This window comes from Stegostoma tigrinum, chromosome 15, assembly GCF_030684315.1.
Source record: "Stegostoma tigrinum isolate sSteTig4 chromosome 15, sSteTig4.hap1, whole genome shotgun sequence".
Lineage (NCBI taxonomy): Eukaryota > Metazoa > Chordata > Chondrichthyes > Orectolobiformes > Stegostomatidae > Stegostoma > Stegostoma tigrinum.
In genome coordinates, this window is record NC_081368.1 from 25,861,976 (window position 1) to 25,888,918 (window position 26,943).

Genomic DNA, 26,943 nt, shown 5'->3' on the forward strand with positions numbered 1-26,943 from the left:
AATGCCTGCAAGTTCAGTTTTGGATTCATAGCTCTTTTGTTTACACTCCCATTATATCAGCAAAAAAATAAAATTCTAAAAGTTTTATTTCACATCTTTGCCCAGATTTTTTTTGACCTACCAGCTACCTTTGCATCACATTATCAATGAAATTAGGATCAAAAACAAGCTCCTAAAGGAGTCCTGAGATAATCTGTTTAGAGTAATTGCTGGCCAAACTGGATGTCATTCTACAATTTCAGACATAAGTGCAATTTGAAGTGCCAACATGCACTCCTGCTGAGTGCAGAGCTTGAATTTACAGATGTGCATTGGCCACCATCTTTACATAGCTTTGGCAAGCTGTGTATCTAAGTGCTCCCTAGAGCTGGGGAAGCTACTGGAAGTCCAGCAGAACAATTTAAATCTGTGGGAGTTCTTCCTTCTGAAACTAAATCAAGGAGCACCTATGCCTATCAGATAATAGGGTCAGGGTGAGCCACCTTTATGGAAAAGATGTTTTCTTTTCTTAAATCTTCAGGAGCCCAATCCACAAAGATCCATGTTGGGTCCAATTCTCCAACTATTTTTTGATGCGCACCCCAAATGCCAATAGCTATAGTAGTGTCAGTCAAGAGTAGTCTCCTGGAATAGGCAAGGAGTTCAAGAAATCTAACATTTGCAGGCTCTGTCCACTCACTAAGCCACCACTTTATGCTGACAACCTTACAAAGGGTGAGTTCATCAAGGCCATCCAGGATGTTTGCACATAAAAGTTGGTAACCACTGCCATAGTTTTCAGCTGATATCAGCTGAAGCTTTATCAGGAGTCTGCTAGACCAAACACAGAAGTCCTGCCTTGCTCAACACAATAGTCAGAGGGAACTAAACTCGGGATATTCTTGCGTGAGTATCTACAGCATTAACCACTAAATTGTCAAAAGTAATGGTACATACCATCTCAAAAGAATTTCACACCATTTTAATCCAAACTTGCACCTGTAGCAATAATGCCCAGGGCAAAACTGACACATATCATGAAATGAAGAATCAGCAAGTTCTAGTTTTAACAACTACATTTCAGATTTCAAACTCTGCCACTTGTATTGATCATCTTTTGAGACATGTTAATGCGCTTAAACTTCACACTTACAGGAAAATATTTTTCCACAAGGTTAAAATTGAAAAATCCAATGATAACCCAGGCAATCAGAGTAACAACGGAAACTCCAACGATAAATGGGACAAAATATCCACTCAGCTTATCGGCAAACTGTTGAATGGGGGCCTGAAAAATCAAACAACAAATTGTGGACTTCGAAATTTTAGTACAGAAGGCAGAGAAGTGAATAATCTCTAAACAAGTGTAATCTGGGCACAAGGAAAGAGGGTATTCTTCCAGCCTTTGCATCGTGTTTGAAGGTGTTCGATAAAGTCACTGACTGTGTGAATTTTCCCAAATATACCAGAAGTTTTGAATATGCAAATATCACAATGTATTTTTCAATATCTACACTCTTCCAACAAGTCAGTTAACTCATCATGCAATTAAAAAAATACTTCAGTTGGCTCTGATATTAGGCGATACTATTGCAAGGCAGTGTAGAAACATCCTTTTCCTCACCATAAGTGACCAATGTTCAGGTTTTGGGGAAAAGGCAGTAGATTGGCACCAAGGTAAAATGCTCACAGAGCCTGTATAGACACAGTGGACCGAATAGCCTCCTTCTGCACTGTAACAATGCTGTGATCATGTTGGTTTTTAAATTTTGCAGCAAGGGCAATAAAAAGTATATTTTTCAGGTAGCAATCAAAATATCTTTGCATTTACCATGTCTGCAAATATTTCCCTCAATACTCTTTGGAAATAAGGCTGGGCAGATGTTTGAGGTGTCAGGTGTCACTTTGGGGTTAGTGATCATAATTTTATTTGTTTTAAAATTAGTGCTGGAAAAGGATACACCAGATCTACAAGTTAAAGTTCTAACTTGTAGGAAGGCCAATTTTGATGGTAATAGTTGAGAACTTTCAAAAGTTGATTGGGGATGGATATTTGCAGGTAAAGGGAAGGATTCAAATGGAAGTATTCAAAAATGAGATAACGAGTCCAGAGAGAGTATTTTCCTGTTACGGTGGAGGGCAAGGCTAGGAGGTGCAGGGAATGCTGGATCACTAGAGAAATTGAGGTTTTGTTCAAGAAAAAGAGGGAAGCATATGCCAGGTACAGATAGCAAGGTTCAAGTGAATCCTGAGAAGAGTATAAAGGAAGTAGATGTATACTTATGAGGGAAATTAGGAGGGCAAAAAGGGGACAGGAGACAGTTGGGGAAAATAGTTTAAGGAGAATCCAAAGGGATTCTACAAATACACTAAGGACAAAATGGTAACTAGGGAGAAAATAGGGCTCCTTTAAGGTCAGCAAGGCCACCAACGTGTGGCACTGCAGGAGATGGGGGAAGATACTAAACGGGTATTTTGCATCAATGTTTAATGCGGAGAAGGATACGGAAGCTACACAACTTGGCGAAATAAATAGCGATATCTTCAAAAATATCCATATTATACATGAGCTGGTGCTGAACGTGAAAGGCATGAAAGTGGATAAATCCCTGGGACATGAACAGGTGTACCCTAGGACTCTGTGGGAAGCTATGGAAGTGATTGCTGGGCCCCTTGCTGAAAAATGTGTATCATAAATAGCCACAGGTGAGGTGCTGGAACAGTGGAAGTTGGCTGACATGGTGCCACTACTTAAGAAAGGTGGTAAGGAAAAGCCAGAGAATTACAGACGAGTGAGCCTGACATCAGTGGTGGGCAACTTCATAGAATCCCTACAGTGTGGAAACAGGCCATTCGGCCCAACAAGTCCACATGGACCCTCAAAACAGCCAACCAAGACCCATCCCACAATAACTCACCTAATCTACACATCCCTGACCACTATGGGTAATTTAGCATGGCCAATCCACCTAGCCTGCACATCTTTGGACTGTGGGAAGAAACTGGAGCACCTGGAGGAAACCCACACAACATGGGGAGAATGTGCAAACTCCACACAGACAGTCGCCAGAGGGCGGAATCAAACCTGGGTTCCTGGCACCATGGCGCAGCAGTGTCAACTACTGAGCCACCGTGCTGCCTCATTGAAGAAGATCGTGAGGGACAGGCTTTACGTGTATTTGGAAAAGCAAGACCTAATTAGGGATAGTCAACATAGCTTTGTGCACGGGAATGCTGGCAAATGGGTCTAGATTCACATAGGCTATCTGGTTGGCACGGATGAGTTGGACCGAAGGGTCTCTTTCTGTGCTGTACAATTCCTTAATTTTAGGACTCTTAATCATGTCTCACTAAATTGATTGAGTTTTTTATGGAAGTAATGAAGAGGATCGATGAAGGCAGAGCATTGGACGTGATCTATATGGACTTCAGTAAGGTGTTTGTCAAGGTTCTACATAATAGACTGGTTAGCAAGGTTAGATCACCTGGAATAGAGGGAGAACTAGCTATCTGGATACAGAACTGGCTCGAAGGTAGAAGACAGAGGGTGGTAGTGAAGAGTTGCTTTCCAGACTAGAGGCCTGTGACCAGCAGTGTGCCACAAGGATTGGTGCTGGATCCACGGTTTTTCGTCATTTATACAAATGATTTGGACGTGAGCATAAGAGGTATGATTAGTAAGTTTGCAGATAGCATCAAAAATGATGGCATAATGGACAATGAAGGAGGTTACCTCAGAGTACAATGGGATCTTGATCAGATGAGACAATGGACCGAAGAGTGGCAGATGGAGTTTCATTTAGATAAATGTTAAGTGCTACATTTTGGAAAGGCAATTCAGAGCGGGACTTATACACTTAATGGTAAGGTCTTAGGGCATGTTGCTGAGCAAAGAGACCCTGGAGTGCAGGTTCACTGTTCCTTGAAGTAGATTCACAGGTAGGCAGGATAGTGAAGATGGTGTTTAGTATGCTTTCCTTTATTAGTCAGTGCACCGAGTACAGAAGTTAGGTGTCATGTTGCTGCTGTACAGGATGTTGGTTAGGCCGCTTTTGGAATACTGAGCACAATTCTATCTTCATGTTGTAGAAAGGACATTGTTAAACTTGATAGGATTCAGAAAAGATTTACAAGGATGTTGCCAGATTTGGAGGATTTGAGCTATAGGGACAGGCTGAATGGGTCTATCTTTCCTGCAGCGGAGAATGAAGGGTGACCTTACAGAGGTTTACTAACTCATGAGGGGCATGGATAGGGTGAATAGGCAAGGTATTTTCCCTGGGGTGGGTGTCTCCAGAATAGACATAGGTTTAAGGTGAGAGGGGGATGATTTAAAAGGGACTTAACAGGCAGAGGGTGGTGCATTTATGGAATGAGCTGCTAGAGGAAGTGGTGGAGGCTGGTACAATTCCAACATTTAAAAGGCATCTGGATGGGTAGATGAATAGGAAGGGTTTAAGAGGGATATGGGCCAAATGGGATTAGATTTATACAGAATATCTGGTCAGCATGGATGAGTTGGACTGCAGGGTCTGTTTCCTTGCTGTACACCTCTATGACTCTAATCAATCACAAGAGAAGTGCACCTCCCTTCAGTGCCAAATACCAGATGCTAAGTGACACATTATCAGCAACATTAATTACAGTGTTAGCATCTTCTAAACTATGCTTGTTTCTGGTTTGTAAGAAGACTGCAAAGCTGCAATTATGACAGAAAGTGGTCAATGTGATCTAAGCTGTGGAATTTACATCCGTAATGTTTCATGATATATGGTGAGAGCCTCGAGTTTTCTGGTTTTGAGTTTGTAACTGGAGGGTGTTTCTGCATTCACCGAGTTAATAATTAACTTGTGAGTATTTCTGAAACCATGGCAATTTCTTGTCAAAACAGTTTTTGAAGTCTGGTTTTAGAGCAAATGGGTTAGGATAACCCTAACCATTTGATTTGTTTAGTTTTGACTGGTTGCAGCCCAGCAAGAGACTCAAAGGTTTGTTAGCGTGTGTTCTGGATTTTTTTAAGCTTCAGGGAAACATCCATAACTGAGAAAAGACTTTTCGTTTCACTTTTGACTTTAAGGAGGTAGTTTTGTAAAGTGCTTAGAACAGGATGGCTGTAGAGATCAGTACTCCCAATAAAGAAATGATAGATCTAGTCAATTAGATTATCTTGGGAGTGAAAAGTTACTGTTAGCCCTAGACTATAAATGTTCAGGTAAAGATACATTGAAGAGAATGCTTGAAGCTGAGTATGTAGAGTCATAGAGCTGTACAGTACAGAAGCAGGGTCTTCGATCCAGCTTGTACACGCTGACTAAACATCCTAAATAAATGTAGTCCCATTTGCCAGCATTTGGCCCATATCGCTCTAAACCCATCCTATTCATATACCCTTCCAGCAAATCCTAAAGAAGAACTACAGATAAATTTCGCCCTACCTTCTTCTCGGATCTGTTGTCAATAAAATAATCCCCACTGGAAAAAAAAACAATCCCCATAATGAAGTCCTAGGTCATGACTGTGATCACCAAGACTGTACCTTAGACGTTTGAGCTTCTTCTACAAGTTTCACAATCTGAGAGAGTGTGGTTTCACATCCAACATGAGTAGCTTCAACCAATAAAGCTCCATGCTGATTAATAGAGCCTGCAATGACACTGCTTCCCAATTTTTTAGTGACTGGCATTGCTTCACCTACAAACAATGCACAAGGGGACCAAAGTTACTTTATTACTAATAGCTCCAATACTGTAATACTTATTTCCTATAGTCCTTATTTAACCATCCTCCATATAACAGTAACAAACTCAGACAACTTACATAGTGCAAACGGCACTCAGGGTGAACACAGCACATTACATGAATAGAAACAGAAGGTGCTGGAAATCTTATAGGGCAATTCCTGGAGATCAAAGGTAACTTTCACTAAAAAGGCTCTAAAATGATGAGAAACAATGCATGACTTACAGACTCTATCACATGAGACAAAGTCAGAAGTCACATTACACCAGGTTATAGTCTAACAGGTTTATTTAAAATCACAAGCTTTCAAAGCACTGCTCCTTTATCAGGTGAGGTGCTGAGGAGTTGGGTAAATAGGCCATTCAAACGTTCTTCTTCAGAACTGTCATATAGTACTGAAAATATTAATTGCTTCGCTGTTTATGGATGCTGCCAGACTAGTTAAGTATTTCCAGCACCCACACATTATTTTGCTTTTATTTTAGAACACTTGCAGTTACAGTTACAGGGCAGAAATCAAGTTAAATGCTTTACATTTATCACCAGAATGGAATGTGGATGGACCACAGAGTTGCAGTATAAATACATATTATTTATTTCTAAAATGTTTGTAACACAAGAATATCAATAGAAATTCTTAAATTTCCTGACTCTTGTCTAATGATTCTTTTCATACCTAAAAAGTGACACAGTCTGCTGTAGACTGCTGTTAAGATGCAATGCAGCAGCTCAGAATGACTTTTGACTTAAAACATGGTTTGAAAGGTTACAATACAATGTAATTTTGGCATGGTGGCTATCTTGTGAAGTTATTTCCAAAACAAAATGTTTGGAAGTTGCCTGAATTTCCTAGACACCTGACAAATCTAAACAGCAGAGAAAACGATGCTTTGAGTATTTCCCACTCATGTTTGTACTCCCTGAACATTCAAAAATTTCAAGTTTATGTTTTGAGTTACTACCACAGACTTCTGTTGTGTATTTCTTACCGGTAATCAGAGATTCATCAGCCATTGAATGACCTTCAATCACTCTGCCATCTACAGGGAATTTGCCACCTGGAACCACTTTTACAATATCCCCTCGTTGCACCAACTCCACATCAATTTGCTCTTCACTGAGGAGCCATTGTGAGAAAAAGAAAATGACATTTAATCAGTCACAATTTGTCCAATGAGAATAAATGCATTAAGGTGCAATAAACATTAATGTTTAACAAAATCAAGGTCAGGGACGAAAACTACCACTAAATTAGTCATCTAACAAGCATTACACACATAAAACTGTGTTCTTTTGGATTAGCACACACCTTAAAATAGAATGGTCCTCGTTTATCTTCACTATCGTTGCCTCAGTTGCCTGCAATGACATCAGCTTCGCAAGTGCTTCTGATGTTTTGCTCTGCAATAGTAATTTTATAGAATCTCTCTCATTTTGTAAAATATTTAAAATTTTTAATATTTTGTAAAATACTTAAAGTTTCAACAATAAAAATAACAGCCCTACTTCAATTGTAGTGTACTCAGAACCAATCCAACTTCATGCAATTTCATATTCCAACGATATTTATAAGGCAATGACTAAATAATACATGGCCTTACAGACTCTATCAACTTCAGATGTTCAATACCTCAAAACACCTAAAATAAAGTCCACCGTTATGGAGAAATGGGGAATATTGGTTGCATGTATCTGCCATTTGCACGAGAAAACTCTTAGAGAAACTTAATACAGTGCACTTAGCATTCTCACCTTCTTCCACTCTTTCAAATGATTCAATTTCTTACCTCATTTGTTAAAACAACACATTTTCACTTTAGTCACTGCATGCGAGTTTTCTTACATGACATAGCAAATTGATGGGTGAAAGAATACTGATATAATGTTATCATAAATTCATCTAGCTGCTACTACAATGGCACCTGCATGAAAGAGGATGACAGGCCAGTAGCAGCTAGGAGTACTACTATTCCAATTTTCCCATTTATAAATGCAGTGTACAAACAATTTATGAACTGCCGTGTGGAATTATTATGAACCTAATTTTAGAGAAAATGGATTCAAAGGAGTAAAACTGAAAATAAATTGAACTCTGAATGTTTTGTTCCAAGATGGTATTAGCATTCTTTGATTGGAACATAGAAAGGAAGCCTGAATTTCCTGCTGCATCTTGAGCAAAACAGCATAAACTAGCTACTATAGTCACTTCTCAAGGATATAGTCAATGTCCTGATTAAGAACCCTTCTGCAAATTTTGGGTGACATTTACTAAGAATGCAACTGGCACCTAAAGATCAGAATTGTGCCAGCATTAATTTATATAATTACACTTCCTTTCATTGGCTACTTTGTTAAATTTAAACAGTGACAAGGAAATAGACATAAAGTCAAAGTTATTTTATGGGTAAACTACAGGACAATAACATTGCTGGAATACTGATGCACCGCTAATAATCACCAAACAAAATTAAAACTTCACTCCGCAAATATCATGCTTGGAGTCAGAAGGTGATCCATTTTTGACCAATGCTTAGACCGCCACACAGCAGGACTAGGCTGAGACAGGCATTTGTAGGTTTTGAAAAGGAAACAAAACTAGATTAGACTCTTTCAGAAATAAAAACAAAATACTGTAATTCAGAACAAAAACTAGGAAACAACGAAAACAAATTTGGCTAATCAAACACACTTCTGCAACAACTATGTACAGTTAGCTCTACACACATGTACTGTAGACTCGAATCCACCAATTTAAAGTTCCAAATGGAAGCTGTGTATAAACATGTCTGATATCCAAAAGGAAACAGTGAAATCCAGAATATCCATTCAGCTTTAGTTCTCTGCTATTACTTTCCATAAGTAGCATTCCTCCCCAAGTATGCCTCTGGAGATCAATCTGAGATACTTGTTGGGAAGCATGCAAGAGTGGCCATATTGTCACTGACTAAGAAGCCAAAAGTTTCTTGGTGGCCTGGGAATTGGTTAACAACACACAACAAAGGACCCATATTTAATTCCATATGTGAATCTAGCATGGCATTGAGAACAGCACTGCAATTTGTCTCAGTACTCAGAAGGATAAATAAAAATTGTTAAGGTTTTGCCATTCTGAATCAGAAAATTTTCCTAAAGCTGATTTTTGGGTGGAGGCAGCTTCCTCCTCAGCCACATCACCCAAACGTGTACATATTTTAACTAAGTTCACTTATCAATACTGATCAATTGATAGAGATTCTGGTGCCAAACCCCACTGTGCAGCTGCGTCCACGTTTGTATTTGGACCTTCAGGACAGAAGATTAAGGAAGAAAATGGACAAGGAACAAAGAAAAATAAAATAAGTCACAACACACATAAAGTTGGTCTTTTCTTTCCTCACCTTAGCAATGTGCTCAAGCCACCGTCCTAAACCAATGAAGACAAACAACATCGGAGGTGTATCAAAGAAAGTTACCGGGTTTACTTTGGCCTTTTCTGCCATAGCAATGGCAAGAATGACACAGGAGTACAAGAAAGCAATAGTTGTAGCTAAAACTATCAGCACATCCATGTTGGCAGTTTTGTGCTTGAGTGCCTTGTATGCTTGGATATAGAAATACCATCCACCTACAAACTAAAAGAAAAATTGGTTAAAAACCAACATCTACATGATTTGAGAATGCACAACAAAATACATCATATCTTGAGTAAAGGTACCGCTAGACCTTGGGCTATGCTCTCAACAGACACACACAACTGGGGGTGGTTTAACCTCAGGTAAGGGGAGAGGTTGAGAAGAAGAGTCCTTCATGGTAACCTCCGTTGGTGTGGGAATTAAACCCATGTTGCTAGCGTCACATTGTATGCCAAACGAGCTGAACTAACCAACCGCCAATATTTTCAGTAATTACTTTGCAATACACACCTTTTATTAATATCTTTCCTCAAAAAAGTTCCATGAAGAGCAAAAATATATTAAGTGTAAACAAATGAAATTAAAGAATCAGCATTCTGGAGGTAAAATTGGGTATTGTACAATTATGCTTAAATTAGCCATATGCTAAGGCTGGCACACAACAAAAATGACTAAAAATCTGAGGATCTGGAAATAGCCACAGCAACTTCTAACAGGTATCGAGTCTTAGAGTCATTGAAGTCTATAGCATAGGAGGTATGGTCAGCATGATTGCAAATGACACCAAATTGGAGGTGTAGTGGACAGCATAGAAGGTCAGCTCAGCGTGCAACAGGATCTTGATCAGCTGGGCTAATGGACCAAGGAGTGGCAGATGGAATTTAACTTAGAGAAATATAAGGTGCTGCATTTTAGTGAGGCAATCAGGGCAGGATTTAAGCACTTGATGGTAAGGGGTCTTGAGGAATAATGTGAACAAACAGACCTTGGAGTGCAGGTTCATAGTTCCTTGAAAGTGGAGTCATAGATATACAGGATAGTGAAGGTGTTTGGTATACTTGCCTTTATTGGTCAGTGCATTGAGTATAGGAGTTGGGAGATCATGTTATGGCTGTACAGGACATTGGTTTGGCCACTTTTGGAAAACTGCATGCAATTCTGGACTCCCTGCTATAAGGAAGGACATCCATTAAACTTCAAAGGGATGAGAAACGATTTACGAGTATGTTGCCAGGATTGGAGAGTTTGAGCTATAGAGTGAGGCTAAATAGGCTGGGGCTATTTTCCTATATGTCGGAAGCTGGAGATGACCTGGATAGGGTAAACAGACAAAGCATTTTCCCCCGGGGGGGCATCGTGGATCCAAAACATGGATGGCACATCTGTCAACATTGAATACACCAAGTTACAAGAAACACACCATCTCATCAACATTTTCACTGGGATCAAATTTGAGAGAACAGGAAGACAACAATCAGCCTCCATTCCTAGACGTCAGAGTTGAACAAATGACCAACGGGGAGTTCTAAACCAGAGTATATAGGAAGGCAACCCACAATGACCAAAGCTTCAATTTCCACATCAATAAGCCCAATGTCCACAATCAAAGCTGTATTAGGACACCTTTCAAATGAGCCACAGCACACTATAACACACTAGAACTGCACGAGGAGGAAGAGCACTTATGCAAAGTATTGACTAACAATGGATATTCATTCACAGATGCCTTCTAGATAGACAACACCAAGAGGTCACAGCACACCCCAAGACACTGGCCTCACTACCTTATATCAAGGATATATCAGAACTGCGAACAAGATTCCTAGTGGTAGTAGGAATCATGGTAGCACACAAATGCACAGCCACACTATGACAAACACTCTCAAAGATGCCATACCCATGACAGGACCAACACAGTTTACAAAATGCCTTGCAATGACTGCAAAAAACATTACATTGGCCAGACTGGAAGGAAACTAACCATCAGGATACAAAAGCATAGTCGAGCAGCAAAACGACACAATGAACTTTCCATCATCTCAACGCACTCGGACAATGAAGACCATCAATTTAACTGTACAACGTGACCATCCTAACTCAAGCCAGTCACAGGCTCCCGAGGGAATTCCTAGAGATAGCAAGAACTGCAGATGCTGGATTCAGGGACAACATAATGTAGAGCTGTCAGAGTAGCAATCCAGGCAGCATCAGAGGAGCAGGAATGCTGACGTTTCAGGTTGGGACCCTTCTTCAGAAAAGGAAGCGGGAAGGGAGCTGGGAAATAAAGAGACAGAGGAGGGGTGGGCTGGGGAAGGTAGGTAGGATGGTGATAAGTGAGTGCAGGTAGGGAGTGGTGGGGTTTGGTGAATGATGGATGGGTGGGGCAGATAGGTGGGAGAGAAGACGGACAGGTTGTGCCAGGTCAAGGAGGTGGAGATGAGACAGACGGTTGGATGTGGGATGAGGCTGGGATTGGAGTAATATTAAAACTGGTGAATTCCTCATTTAGGGTCATTGGACTGTGGACTCCCGAGGCAGAATTTGAGGTGTTGCTCCTCCACATTGTGTGTGGTGTCGCCGTGACACTAGAGAAGGCCCAGGGTGGACATGTCATTCAGGGAGTGGGAGGGGGAATTCTGTTGAACATCTGCACGCTGTACATGAGAAATGACAACACCTTCCGGTCGCCAGCCATTTTAACTCCACCTACCAACTGTCTTCTCTCCCACCTATCCGCTCCACCCATCCCACTGACCCTACCACTGCATTCACCTATCATGATCCCACCTACATTCCCCAGCCCCACCCCTCCTCTCCCTATTTATTTCCCTGCTCCCTTCCCCCTGACCATTTCTGAAGGAGGGTCCCAACCTGAAACGTCAACATTCCTGCTCCTCTGATGTTGCTGGGACTGCTGTGTTCCTCCTGCTCCACACAGTGGTGTCTCAGAATTCCTAGAAGCTTGGTTTTCAACCCATAATGCAATCAACAAACATGTGGAATTCGACCCCATACACAAACCCATGCAAAAAAAAACTAACCGAAAATGACACAGCCTAATTTATGTGATCCAGTCGGTTAAATTCCAAGCAGAATAGAACAACATCACTTCATCGGAGACTACACGGATAATGTTATCTACCAAGGTGACAAAACATCTGTACGATAACCAGCCAGCTCGGTAAGCAATCCAACAACCTCATCCACAACCTGAGCTACAAATCTTTGCAAGAATCTTAAATATAAAGTTAAACAATGGTTATGGGATCTACAATAAGATTCAGCATCCCTGAATTTGGAAGAAAGGAGACAGAGCAGAGAGGGAGAAAAAAGAAAAAAAAAATCAGCCAAAGTGAGAGAAATCCATCCACTTTTAACATCAATTTCTCTAACTACTGATGCAATCAGATACAATGAGTATTCCCGGCATTTCTAGTATTTATGTTTCTCAGTATCTGCAATATTTTGCTTTTGTAAATTTCCAACCATTTACTACCAAGTAATCCCACTGCAGAGTGTGTGGATGAAGACATAAGCAGGCTCATACTTTTACAAACTTCCAGACTCAACGTTGAATTAGAATTTTTTTTAAAAATTATCTTCATTTTGTGAGCAGAAGCTGCTAATGGATTGGCTGCTCGCATTTACACCTCCTCAGACTTTTACTTCTTTAATTGTCTAATTGTTGTCTCCTGTCATGAACATCTAGTGTACTGTTGCTAAGTGTTAACATATGATTTTTAGCTTTAGGAATAAAGTTTAACTGTAGAAAATGGTATACATGTAATGAAGGACATGGAAGGCTACTGCACCAAAAAGGTCGGGGTTATGTTGCTTTAAAAGGTTACCAGCTCAAAAGATAGGATCAGAAACAACATCTGGACTTGCTAATTAGGGAGATAGAGTCGACACTACTTGCAGTAGATTAGAGAGATTGATTTGAAAGTTAAAGCTAAATTAGTTAAATGAATTCAGTAAACTCAAAGGCTGTAAATACATTTACTGCATCAGATCAAGGAAACAATTATAAATGATGGATATTTATGGTAAAAGTCAGTTTAACAATAGATCAGAGCAGCCTATGCATCATGCAGATGGGTGGAGGTCAGGAAGGTTCACTAGCTTCAAGTTCTTGAATGTTTGACTATGAGAGAGCTGAAGGAAAGCAGCAGCTTCAGGCAGCCCAAAGTGCTTTTGTTAGCAGACAATAGGTTGTTAAGTATCCCAAAAAGTGGATTATCTGTGCCATGAAAAAAGATAGGGCTAAAATGAATCCTTGGGAGCCATTGATAGTTCAGAGCAGCTGACACCAGGGTAATGAGCGCCCACACGCAGTAATTGTGCACCAGAGAAGATAGAAAATTTACAGAAATTAAGCAACGGTTTAGATGAAGCTAGCTGTTCAATAATAGCTGCAGCTGGGACGGTCTTTAGATAGTTGGAAACAATCTCGGGAGCTCTGGGGATCTAAGTCTTGGGAGACTTTGGCACAAATAATTGTTGAGGCAGTCAGAGTTGGAGAAATGTTGAAGAAATTCCAAGTCTGAAACTTCACAAGTGAAGACTTGGAATCCCATGCAAAGGAGATGAAATTTCAATGAGATTTGGTGATTGGCAATGTCATTAATCTCTGGATGGGATCTGCCTGGACCACACTGGCCATTAAACTGCAGTTTACGCAGTGTTCAATCAGTTTGTCTGTGTACCTCATATTAATTCAGAATGTTAAAATGAGTTAAGTCTGTTGTACATCAAACGTATATAGTTTAGAATCATTATCTGACCTGTTCAGCGTACCTATTAGTCACTACTGCTTAGGTTGTAAAAAAAATTGTGGAGTTTTAACTCACTTCTGGAATCCTGCCACTTATTGTCTCATTTTAAATGGTTTTGGTCAATCAAACTAGATCATAAAGTGCCAGTTTGTGCAGTATTTTCATAGTCAGGAATCATATTACTCCCAGTACTTGCAACCACATTACTTTTGTCACAGATCCTTGAAAGGTCCTTGATCTGAAGCATCATCTCCATCCCACTATCTCCATAGATACTGTATGACTTAGGATTTCTAACATTTCCTCTTATTTTTAATTTCAACCTTAACTGTGTTGGTCTAACCGCTTTATCCATGTTCAGTGCCCAGGCATACAATGAACAATGACCACTGAAGAATGGATCAGAAATGAATCAACTACTTTAAAACAGGGAGACAGAACATAAAGAAGCAAAAGAACTGACATAAAGATATGCTTTAATTGAATAGCCACTAATGTTAGAATCACAATTTCACAACAGGATTTCAGGTTTATGGTCATTTATTACATTTCAGTATCGAGATACAGGATAAAAATTAATTTCTGCATACCCATATCAGACAATACTTACCTGCACTGGAACACAGAGTATAAAGGACAACAAATTCATAATGGAAAGCCCTGGAAGGAGTTGTCGCTCCAGAAACATTGAGGCATGGTGTTTTTCAAGCTCATCAGGTGTCGAGCTATTCTGATGGCTCTTGTAGAATGCATGGTCTACAACTATCATGTAAATCATCATTATCATCACAGGAAGGCAAAAAAATAGACTGATGAAGAAGGATCGCCTCCAACTAGGAAAAACAAATCAAAATAAAAGTCTGTTTATTACCAGAACTTGCCAGGCCAAAGTAAATGCAGTTTCAAAAAGAAAAGCCCTTTCAATTTTGTAGCAAAGCCATGTTCAAACGTTTCCCATAAACTGGGCTGGTTGCAATCCAGTACCGCACTGCCAATTCTTATTTTTGATAGTCAGAGGCTTCCCAGTATGTTATCGCAATGAAATTTAAAAATCCACTATTGATCTTTAAATCCCAGTCAATATAATACCTGGGAGTCTCATGGGCTAAAACAAACCAAAATACCAACTTAAAACGGGAATAATCTGACCCGCACAAATTGGCAAAGATTCATGAAAAATGTGTCGTTTGGATCAATGGCAACAAGACCTGAAAGCAACATTTTTCAGAATGGCAGCTAGACTGCCCACCCCCGCACCCCCCCTCCCCCCACCTCCCTGTTTATTCATTCACGGGATGAGGGCGTCACTGACTAGACAACGTTTATTGCCCATCCCCAATTGCTCACGGTAATTGCTCGCAATTAAGAATCAACCACATTGCTGTGGGACTGCAGTTACATGTAGGCCAGACCAGGTAAGGATGGTAGTTTCCTACCCTAAAAGGACATTAGTGAACCAGGTGGGTTTTTCTGACAACTAACAATGGATTCATGGTCACCCTTTGACCATTAATTCCAGATATTTTCCTGAATTCAAACTCCACCATCTGCCATGACAGGATTCGAACCTGGGTCCCCAAAATGCTACCTTGGTCTCTGAATTAATAGTCCAGTGATAATACCACCAGGCCATCACCTTCCCTTAAATGGCTGAATGGAAAGTGTCAAGGGATCCTCATATCCTTTTTGATTTGGAATCATAGATTCATGGAGATATACAGCATAGAAACAGACCCTTCAGTCTAACTCTTCCACGGCAACCAGATATCCTATATAAATCTAGTCCCATTTGCCGGTACCTCGCCCATATCCCTCCAAACCCTTCCAATTCATATACCCATCCAGATGTCTTTTAAATGTTGTAATCGTACCAGCCTCCACCACTTCCTCTGGCAGCTAATTCCATACGTACTGCACCCTCTACATGAAAACATTGCCCTTTAAGTCACTTTTATATTTTTCCCCCACGTCACCTTAAACCTATGCCTTCTAGTTTTGGACTCGCCCCACCCTGAGGAAAAGACCTTGCCTATTTACCCTTTCCATGCTCCTCATGATTTTATAAACCTCCAACAAGGTCACCCTTCAGTCTCCAACGCTCCAGGAAAAATTGCCCCAGCCTATTCAGCCTCTCCTTGTAGCTCAAACCCTCCAATATCCTTGCCAATCTTTACTGAATGCTTTCAATTTTCACAACATCCTTCCTCTGGGAGCAAATTGCACACAATACTCCAAAAATGACCTAACCAATGTCCTGTACAACTGCAACATGACCTCCCAATGCCTAAACTCAATGCACTGACCGAATGCCTTTATGACTACCCTATCTACCTGAGGATTCACTTTAATGGAACTATGAGCCTGCACTCCAGGGTCTCTTTGTTCAGCAACACTCCCCAGGACCTTACCATTAAGGATATAAGTCCTGCCCTGATTAACCTTTCCAAAATGCAGCAGCTCACATTTATCTAATTAACCTCCACCTGTCACTCCTTGGCCCATTGGTCCATCTGACCCATTGTACTCTGAGGTAACCTACTTTGCTGTCCATTTATACCATTATGACAATATTTGCATATTGGAGATGAAGCCTCACCTGCAATTATCAATCCTTTTACAAGAAGTTATTTTTGGCAGACTAAAGGAGATGGAATCAAGAATGCAGAATTGAACACAGACCAAAAAGGCTCTTTTGCCTCTGAAAATTAAAGCACCTAGTTTGACTACACTGACTGCGAAGAAGCATGAGAGAACCAAGAACTCCAAAGTTAACTTCAATACGTGACTGCTGATAACATCCAAGAAAACAACCAGCAAACTCTGGTTGCACATTAAAACCCTAAGCCTCAAGGACACTCAAAAGGATTTAGACTGTATTTGCTTTATCATTCTTTCTACTGGACATAATCCTCTTAACTTCCTAGCTGTGTACATGTCTGTGTGAGGGCATAAGTGACTGAATTAAGGCCATATGTCTGATGTGCATTATTTTTCTCAGGGTTAGCAGATACTAAAATTGCTCTTTTACTCACTCAAGCAAACATCGTGATGGTTTGCTCACAGTACAAAAAAAGTTAGCTATATTTTAATTGGAAAAAGCCTTGTTCTAGAAGAATCTTAACTTTGTTGTGACCAACCAAAAAGGAGTTAGTTCACAGCATTTTTTCACAACAAGGTATAAAGGAACTAACACACTGTGTAGCATCATGTGTGCTATAACTATACACAACTGTTGTCGTGATTAAGTGCGTCAAGTGGGAGTGGAAAGTTATTCCAGCACAGATATCATCCGTTGTTGCAATCTGTATAAAATTTATCATAGAAAATAGAACAAACTTCTTTAATTACAACAGGAAATCTTCCTCTCTCCTGCCGACCTGCTGCAACATATACATGAAGGAACTGTTTGTTCAGAGTATGTTTCCATCACTTTTTTAAAAATGAACAAGTGCCCACAGCTATTATATTGAAAAACAGGCAAGACTTGATTTCCCGTTAAAGCCATGTTATTTTTCGTACAAGTACTACTTTAGAGTATTAATTCAAAACTCAGTGATCAGACCTACAACTTCTAATAACATGCAACTTCCACAGATACTTGAGTATTTCCAACATTTGTTTCTTCTATAGTGATAGTCAGCTACTTTTCACTCCATTTCTCTACGGTCGAGTAGCTCATTGCTAATCCTTTGATTTGGTTTCCGTTAACTCATTAATTGCACAAGGTTTTGGCCTTAATCCAATACTGTTCCTAAAATAGTGCATAATGAACGGAGATGGCTATTTTCCTCAAGAATCCACCCTTCGGGTTGCACTTTGCAATGTCAGATTGTTCATAACTTCTGGTCTTCAGAATGAAATAGAATTCACAAAATACCTCTCCCCCTGCTTTGTCAGGACACAGAAGAAAGGAACTTATTTTGTCTGAGGGTTGAGACTCTTTGGAACATACTATCTCTGAAGGCTATTGAGGGTGGGGTCACTAAACATTTTGCACCACAGGTAGACAGACTCTTGATAAGCAAAGGAATTAAAGGTTGTCAGGAAAGATAGAAATATGGAATTTGAAATACAAACAGATTAACCATTATCTTATTGAATGACAATGCAGGCTTGAGAAGCTGAAGGGTCTACTTCTGGTCCTGTTTTGTGCATTCAAAATGTTCTATACCTTTGAGTTTTTCCCACCTACTGACATTATTGACTCAGTCTCTGACCTCCAAAAGAACTCCCATATATGTATTGAATGATCCCAGACCAGACCACCAAATTTGTGTTAGGAACCTGGACTAGGTCACCAAATTACGTTATGACCAGTTTTTGGGACAAATAACTTTTATATTTTAAAGTCGACAAATGTGAGAAAGTGGGCTTACGTAGACAATAAAACCACAAGGTACCATGGTTTCAATCAAATAATAATACTTTAAAGCTACAACATTAATACAATCTACATCCCATGTATAACCTAGTTCTAACATCCAGAAATAACATCTGATAAACACGGGTAATAGACTGTGATCAAATGCCCCATACCACATCAAAAAACCAATGTGGTCTACACAGATATCATGCATTTCTCAGCATCTCCCCTCAGACATTTATGAAAGAGTGGATCACCAAAACTGATTAAGCAGCACAAGAGATTATATTTTTTTTTCTTTTTTCCAGTTTGGCCTTGAAACTCCATTTTAAAAGAAATTCTGTTATCGACTACCTCACTGGCTTCCCTGGTTCTGGTCAATCATCCTCTTTTCCACGGTCTCCTGGACTCAGTTTTTCACTGACAGACAACCCATCAAGCTAGATCTGTTGCTCAGTTTTCCCTGACCTCCAAATCTTGCCCTGTTGCCTCATGAATATACTGTTTGAGCACCTTTCACACCACTCTCTGCCGTACGGAACTACTAGCTGTGCACAAATCTTCTTTTAAGTCCTTCACAGCTCTTAAGCTTTCTCTGAATTCTTATCACCCAGAGCTATTCAAGTGCTGTAGAACCTTCTACAAGTCCTCGCGACACAAAGTCTGTGTAGTTCAGCTTCCTTATTCAGCACAGTTAATAACAGTATTGCTTGAGGAGTTGGGTCTGGCTGTTTTTCCTTCTCCAACTCTGTGACCCTAGAACTACTCTTCAGTGACCCCTGAACTGCCCTATATGATCTATTGAAAATCTTGTAATTAGTTGCACTTCTTTCTCTCGACAGAATTGTATGTAATTAATTTTGGAATGTTTGAATACAGCAAACACTTGGAACATTTGCTTTCAGTATAAATTGCATACAACAAGAAAAACTACAGGAATTGTCAACAACATGCTAGATTAAACCCAGTTTCCTCCTCACATCAAGCAATTCTTATATCTCTATGAAACCTCAAATTTTTACAAAATGATGAATAAAACAAAGCAGTCTTCAGCGGGGAGCAATAGGGAGATTTGTACTTTCTTCGAAATTATGAAGAGTTTTGACTGATTGAAATTGCAGAAGTTTATCTGCTGTAGTTAGGAAATCAATAACAAGGAGAAAATCAATTTAAAGCCATTCCCAGAAATAAATGGTAAGAGTACTAAGTAAGCAGAATCCAAAAGTTAATTTCTTGACAGAATTGGTTGCAAAAGGATGGAATTCTTTGTCTGAAAGTCATGAAGACAGATGACCAATGTATTTCCTGGTGAGCAACAAGATGAATATTCGAAGCAGTGAAACACATGGACTGTGGAAGCAGTGGGATTAGTTTTAGATTGTACTTTTGCCAGCTCTTTTCCAAGGTAATGAACTGAATACCTTCCTTTAGTGTTGCAAACTTTTACTGCCCTATGAAATGGTATTAACAGGAAGGCTGATTCAATGGTTATAACATTCTATAGGATTCCCAGAATCATTTAACAAAGTATGAATTAGAGTCTAACCATGATCCTGTGTGTTATGACTCCATGTGATTTGAAATGAAGTAGACGAAGGAAAGCATCCATATTCAAGAGATCAAGGTGTGGGAGCACGTTTCAGACTCTACTACCTTTCAGGTTCATTATTCAGTCCTTTAAAATCAGTTTCAATATTTTCCAAATAATTCTTTCACAATGTGGAGATGAACTTCAAATGTGTAAATTAAACTTACCGTCTGATTTCTTCTCTGTGGTCCAAGTGGCTAGCAGAGCGATCTCTTTTGACTAAGGATGCTTCAAAGCCCAGATCCTGTTAAAAAAAAAAGATTCAGGGCATTTATATAACGTTTATGCTTTTCACGGCTTCAACAAATAATTTAACAGGATTTCTACGGTGAATTATATTCAACTGTGGAAAGAATTTTAATTCATGCAATTAGGAAGGGGCGTATTTATTGATGATCTCCAGTTGTTGTCAATTAGTTAATGGTGGGCATCCTTCTTGAATTGTTATAGTGCGTTGTCATGATTTAACTGGGAAGACTGCACACTAATCATACCCAATTATTCTTCAAACCATCACAAGAGATACAATTCCATAAAATCCCAATGAGATTATCAAAATAACCAATTTGTCTGCCAGACTGCTGCTCAAGACAACAGTAATTCACACCAGGTTGCACTGTAACAGAAGTAAATAAATGCTATTTATTGTAATACACTTAATTTTAACAAGACCAGAGGATAAAAGATTTCCAGCTTGTGCAACTCAAACTATACCTTTTCAAAACCCCAATTACACACACTTAATCACGAATCACAATTAAATCACATAAAAAAGCAAACTATTTAACACATATACTATGGCTGAAAAATTAACACATATAGGGTAAACAAAATTCTGAAGTCCAGACACAAGTGGAAAGTTATTTTTCTGTACTTTTGATATCTGCAATGAGATGATGCACTGTTGTCTGTAGGGTGACGATCGACCTTCGACTTGATGATTTATCAGGTGAACTTAAGTATTTTCTTCTAAGAACTCTTTCTTTTAAGCTTCCTCGGTTTTCCTGTCTTTTCTCCACATGGCATGGGTATGGTGGGGCTGGGAGTTGCTACAAGAGGACAGCATGAGGATGAGAAGGTGCAAGGCCTTGGGGCACGAGAACGAGTGAGTGAAAGCAAACACAAGAGTGAGCGAGAGATAGTGACAGCGCGAGCGACAGATAGTGACAGTGCAAGGAAGACAGCAGGCATGTGAGATAAACCAGAGGGTGAGAGCCAGCACCAAACAGCAGATGACAGCCAGAGGGCAAGACAGAGGCAGTGACAAAGGGATAGCATAAACACGAGCACAAGTGAGAAATAGAATGCAAGTGGCAGGTGATTGCTGCCTGCAGGCTCTGGACGTTTCTTCTGCTCTTCTGCTCCTGGCACTTGCAACATTTTAACAACCTTTGGCTTAACCAAAGAGTCAATGTCAGGCAGAAATTCCTCAACTCAAAAGACTTCCTGTACCAGTCAGTCAGTCTCACATCTTCCTCCTTACAGTTTCCAAAAGGTAATGCTGCAATGTACAGCTCAATAATTAAAACACTTGATTTCCAAACTGCAAAACTCTCCTGCTTTTTAAGTTATATGACTTCAACTTCGATTTCCGTTTACATGAAAGATATCGGTGACTTGCAATGTATTGAAGACATTCCTCCATTGTTTCCAGGTAGAGAGTTTCAGGATCTCAACTCAGCAACATTGAAGGAACAGTGACAAATATTCACGTCAGGATTACATAAAATAATGGGGAACTTCCAGCTTACGGTGCTCATGTTTATCTATTACATTTGTCTATCCAAGAAACAGAAACCATGAATACAAGAGGTGCTGTTGAATAAACTTAGTGCAGTAATCTTACTGACAGTACACACCACGGTCACAACAGTACAGGTTTTCAATATTTAAGATGTCCCCAGTATCAACCTATAAATATACACTGAAAACACACCAGGTATCTATTTGTTACCATGTTTATCAGGCATCGGAAATGTACATAAACAAGGTAAGCCTGTGCAGCAGCAGTCAAGTCAAATACAATCAACATGACACTGTTGTCAGGCAATTTTAGGGGTGATACATGCATAAAAACACTGCATCAAGAAACACAAGGTGCAACAATAATAAATTATAAAGGGTCTTCAAACTGTCAGTTAATAACAGAAGATTAAAATCATCAAAACTCACCTCAATGCATTTGATGACATCACGAGGGCCAATGCACTCTGTATCAAATCTGATGTGAGCTTTATTAGTTGCAAGCGCCACTGATGTATAGAGTATACCTTTGGTTTTCATCAGTGTTGACTCAATATTATGAACACACGAGGCACAAGTCATTCCTCGCACCTAGGTAAAAGTTAAAAAATCATGATAGGAAGGTTTGTTGAGATAGCAAAGAGGGTTGAGAAGGGTGATGTTGTTGACATCAATTACTGGACATAGATTTCTGAAAGATATTCATAAAGTGCCACAAAACAGACTTGCCAGTAACTTCAACGCCTCATGAAATAAAGGGTATGTTGACAGTGTTGTTGGCTGAGTGATAGGAAACAATGGTGATGAATTGTTGTTTTTCACACTGATTTAAGATATACTTTGCATTCCCCAATGGTTTGCACGAGGATCTCTGCTTTGTTTTATATATATTAATGATTATAGTTAATGTGGTGGGCGCAAGTTTAAAATTCACAAAGGGCACAACTTGAAAGTACTGAACAATGAAGGGGACACTGATAGACTTCAAAAGCACACAGACAAAGTGAATGACCATCTCCAACAAGACAGAACCTAACCATTAGCTCTTGACATTCAGAGGCATTACCACCACCAAATCCCCAACTATCAGCATTCTGGAAATTACCATTGAATGAATGAATGATTTTATTGTCACATGTATTTTACAGTGAAATATACTACTTGAGTAAAATACAGTGGAAAGCTTCCAAAGTTGCCATGATACCATCACCATTTTGAATAGAGTAGAAGGGTCAAGAAAGGTTGCCACAAAAAGGGTTGATACACAAGGTAAGGTCACAAACAGTAATTTATTAGTTTGGAAGGAGGACAAGTTAATTAACAGAAAACTGAGAGTTGGGGTAAATAGCTCTTCTGGGTTTGCAAGCCATTACTAATGGGGTGCCACAGAGTTTGGTCCTCAATCCTAACTATTTACAATCTATAGTAATAACTTGGATGCAGGCACGGAAAGTACGATTGCTAAATTTGCAGAAGACAATAAAGCAAGTCGCACTGAGAAATCAAGAAACCTACAAAGAGATATGGATAGGTTAGATAAATGGGCCTAACAACTTCGGGTGCCCTCATGCACGAATCACAGAAAACTAGTGTATAAGTATAACAGGTAATAAAGAAGGCAAATTGAATTTTGGCATTTCTTGCTAAAGGAATAGAGTATAAAAAGTAGAGGGGTGTTGCTGTTAATTTATAAGGCATTCATGAATACTCACCTGGAGTACTAAGTACAGTTGTGGTCCCCTTACCTGAGGAAGGATGTATTTGTATTTGGGGCAGTTTGGAGAAGGTTTGTTAGATTAATTCCAGAGATGAGGGATTTGTCTATGAAGAGAGATTGAGCAATTTAGGCCTATACTCTGGTGTTTAGAAAACTGAGAGGAGATCTAATCGATGTGTAGAAGATGCTCAAGAGGATTGACAAAGTAGATGTAGAAAATGTTTCCTCATGTTGGGCAATCCAGAACAAAGTCAAAATTTTAGCTTAAGAAGTAGCAGATTTAAACCAGAGATGAAGAGGAAATTACCTCTCTCAAAGGGGTCATGAATCTGTGGAATTCACTACCCTCAGAGTGATGTGGATGCTGGGACATTGAGTACATTTAAGGAGGAGATAGACAGATTTGTAATGAGTTAAAGGGTTATGGGGAGTGAGCAGGGAAGTGTGGTTGAGGCTGAGATTAGATCAGCCAATTTAGTATCAAATGGCAGGGTAAGCTCAAGGAGCTGAAGTGCCTACTCCAGGTTCTAGCTATTATGTTCCAGCAAGTGAACTGAACTATCCATTTACATAGAGTGTCTACAAGTGCAGGAATCTTATGACAAGCAACTCACCTCCTGACTTCCCAAAACCTGTCCACCATCAATAAGGCAAAAGTCAGAAGTATGATGGAATACTCCCCACTTGCCCAGATGGATGCACCTCTAACAACACTCAACAAGCTCAGCACCATCTAGGACAAAGTACACTACCTGACTGGTGCCACATCCACAAACATCCACTCCTCCATGGCCAACACACAGCAACAACAGTATGTAACATTTACAAGATACACTGCAGAAATTCGACAAACACCCTTCGACAGCTCCTCCAAAACCCACAACCACTTCCATTCGAAAGGACAAGGACAGCAGATACCTGGGAAGAGCAACATCTGCAAGGTCCCCTCCAGGCCACACACCATCCTGACTTGGAAATATATCATTACTCCTTCAGCGCTGCTGGACTAAAATCCTGGAACTTCCTATCTACAGCAATGGACAGCTATAGTTCAAAAGGCAGCTCATCATCAGCTTTTCAAGGACAAAAGGTTTGGGCAGCGATGGCCCAGCCCATTACATCACGTGAATGAATTTTTTAAAAAGTAGCCAATAACATTTAATGCAGAGAAGTGTAAAATGAATACTTGTAGTAGTAAAGAGAAACATAGACAACAAGTGAAAGATATAATGAACAAAAATGTGCGGGGCAAAGCAGCTTTTTTAGTATATGTGCGCAAATCATTTAAGGTGGTGGTGGCAGGGTATATGTTGAGAAAGTGATTAATAAGGAATATGTGATTCTGGGCTTAATAAATAGGGGCATAGAGTAGAAAAGCAAGGACTAGCGGTGAATCTTTATAAATCATTCATTCATCTTCAACTGAAATAGTGTGTCCAATTCTGGGCACTGTACCTTGAATATTTGAAGGCTTTAAAGACAGATCAGAAAAGAATGATTTAAATGGTTCTGTGGATGATGGACTTCAGGTAGGAGGATAGACTGGAAAAGGAAGAAGATTCGATAAAGATGTTCAAAATCTTGAGGAATCTGGATGCAGCGGATATTGAAAACTGATCACATTTGCTGGTGAAAGGGTCAAGAATCATAATTCACTCATATAAGGCTAAGATCTGGAGAGTTCTGTCAGAAGCAGTGGTGGCAGATTCAGTCATGGGTTTCAAAGTGAAACTGGATAACCATCAAGGAAATAAAGGCTGTGAGAAAGGATAGAAGATTAAGGCAAGCTGAATTGCTCTTACACAGAGCTAGCGTGGATAGGTGGATTGATTGACCTTTCTCTCTGCTGTAATCATATGATTCTACAAATTACTTCTTAGAAACCATTAAACTGCAAAAGTCGAGGTGACTCTTGTTCTAACCACAAACATGCTTTTCTCGACGAGAACTCATCTGTGACCCAGTGTTATTGACTCACTCGTCAGGCATTGCAAGAATTAGCTTGCTCCATCATGGAAGATGGGGAAAGGTGAACAGAAACAGCCTAACTCTGCCAGCATACTGTACACCTTCAGCAGAGAAGTGCAGATTTCTCCACACCAGTCACCATTTTGCTCACTGATTATCTCACTTGAGTAACTGAACTTATAGATAGTGTCACAGTTCCTGCAACATCAATTTAAAACATCTAAACAGATCAGGTGTGGCACTAGTTATGTATCGCACTGTGATTTTTTTTGAGTGGTTGGAATTTCTTCCCTTGAAGCAGTGAACAATTTAGCAATATTTGAACTGAATACTCACAACAAGTTCCAATTGACCATCTGATCCATCGTAGTCCTCCAACACACAGGCTCCAAAGCCCAGCTCCTTTATTAAGTCTGCAATATCTAGGGGCTTTACAATACCTGGGTTATACCTCACTTCTGCTTTTCCAGCCATCAGAGCAACCAATACAGAATATATCCCTTGACAGAATCAAAAGTAAAAAACTTACATTAAACTACAAAAGTACAGCTCAAGCTGAAAAGCTCAAAATAATTTCAGCATTTGTGCTCATTTACCATCAACACCCAAATGCTGCTAACACTTCTCAAATATGGCCAGATTTGCTTTTTTTTGACTAATAGAGATAAAAATGCAGTCCAGGATCCCAAGTCTCCAGTGATCTCAGCTAAAGTAACAGTCTGGGCTCTGTGCTCAGTCTCAGAACATGTCAATAAGTGATGAAAATTTCATATAAACATATACAAATTTTCATCCAAACATTTCCCACGCAGACATCCCTTGAGGGTTTAATCTTTTGTATAGGAGGAACAGAATGCCCTGCTGGGAACTTAACAATATAATTATTTAAATCATTCAAGAAATTCACAAGCCCACATCAACTCCAGTCTCCCAGCCTGCCTACCGACATAACAGGTTCACAGCGGATACCATATCCTTAGCCCTGCACTCATCCCTGGAACATTTGGGTAACAAAGTCACCTAACGTCAGACTCCAGCTCATTGACTACAGCTCCACCTTCAACACCATTATCCCCTCCAGACTGATCTCAAAACTCAAACCTTGGTCTCAGCTCTGCCCCCTGCAAATGGATCCTCAGTTTTCTGATCCACAGACCGCAGTGAAGATAGCTAACTGCAACTCCTTATCTTTCTCACATGAAGTCTTCAATCTTTAAACCTTTATACAAAGATTTCAGCTTTTCAATATCAGTTCTACTATTGGCACTGCATTTTTTTCAGTCTTTCCATCCCTTAAGTAAGCCACCCAATTTGCACCAGCTGCTCTTTATAATTTCACTTTGCTGGAGTTGAAATCCATCAAGTAATTTCCAGCTATATCTCACTTCTTATCAGAACCTCAAAACTGGGAAACTTAATCTTGTATTTTCCCTGCTCACAACCTATGTTTCCACATGGATTTGGATTATCTGCAAACTTGGAAATATTATATTTAGTGTCCACATCCAAATAAATCAATATATATTTGAACAGCAGGTATCAAGGGCTGATCCTTGTGGCAGCACACTTTTCACAGCATGCCAACACAAGAGTGACCCATATTGTCCTACCCTCTATTTCACATCCATTAGCTAATCCTTAATTCATGCCAGTACATTACCTCCTGTCCCATGTGTTTT

General features: G+C 39.8%; 1 protein-coding gene across 5 annotated transcripts in view; it reads right to left on the reverse strand.

Annotated features, from left to right (window-relative positions):
- Positions 1 to 26,943, reverse strand: part of atp7a (ATPase copper transporting alpha) — an 80,724-nt gene that overhangs the window by 18,939 nt on the left and 34,842 nt on the right. For 3 of the 5 annotated variants that reach the window (XM_048544140.2, XM_059651388.1, XM_048544142.2), the window contains 9 exons: positions 25,601 to 25,764; positions 22,009 to 22,170; positions 20,004 to 20,080; positions 14,496 to 14,718; positions 9,096 to 9,329; positions 7,028 to 7,119; positions 6,708 to 6,835; positions 5,516 to 5,670; positions 1,133 to 1,267 (listed from right to left, as the gene is read on the reverse strand). In XM_048544140.2, coding sequence (XP_048400097.1) covers positions 1,133 to 1,267; positions 5,516 to 5,670; positions 6,708 to 6,835; positions 7,028 to 7,119; positions 9,096 to 9,329; positions 14,496 to 14,718; positions 20,004 to 20,080; positions 22,009 to 22,170; positions 25,601 to 25,764 — 1,370 coding nt within the window. The remainder of the gene's footprint in view (positions 1 to 1,132; positions 1,268 to 5,515; positions 5,671 to 6,707; positions 6,836 to 7,027; positions 7,120 to 9,095; positions 9,330 to 14,495; positions 14,719 to 20,003; positions 20,081 to 22,008; positions 22,171 to 25,600; positions 25,765 to 26,943) is intronic. The other 2 variants (XM_048544141.2, XM_048544143.2) reach the window with 2 other exon arrangements.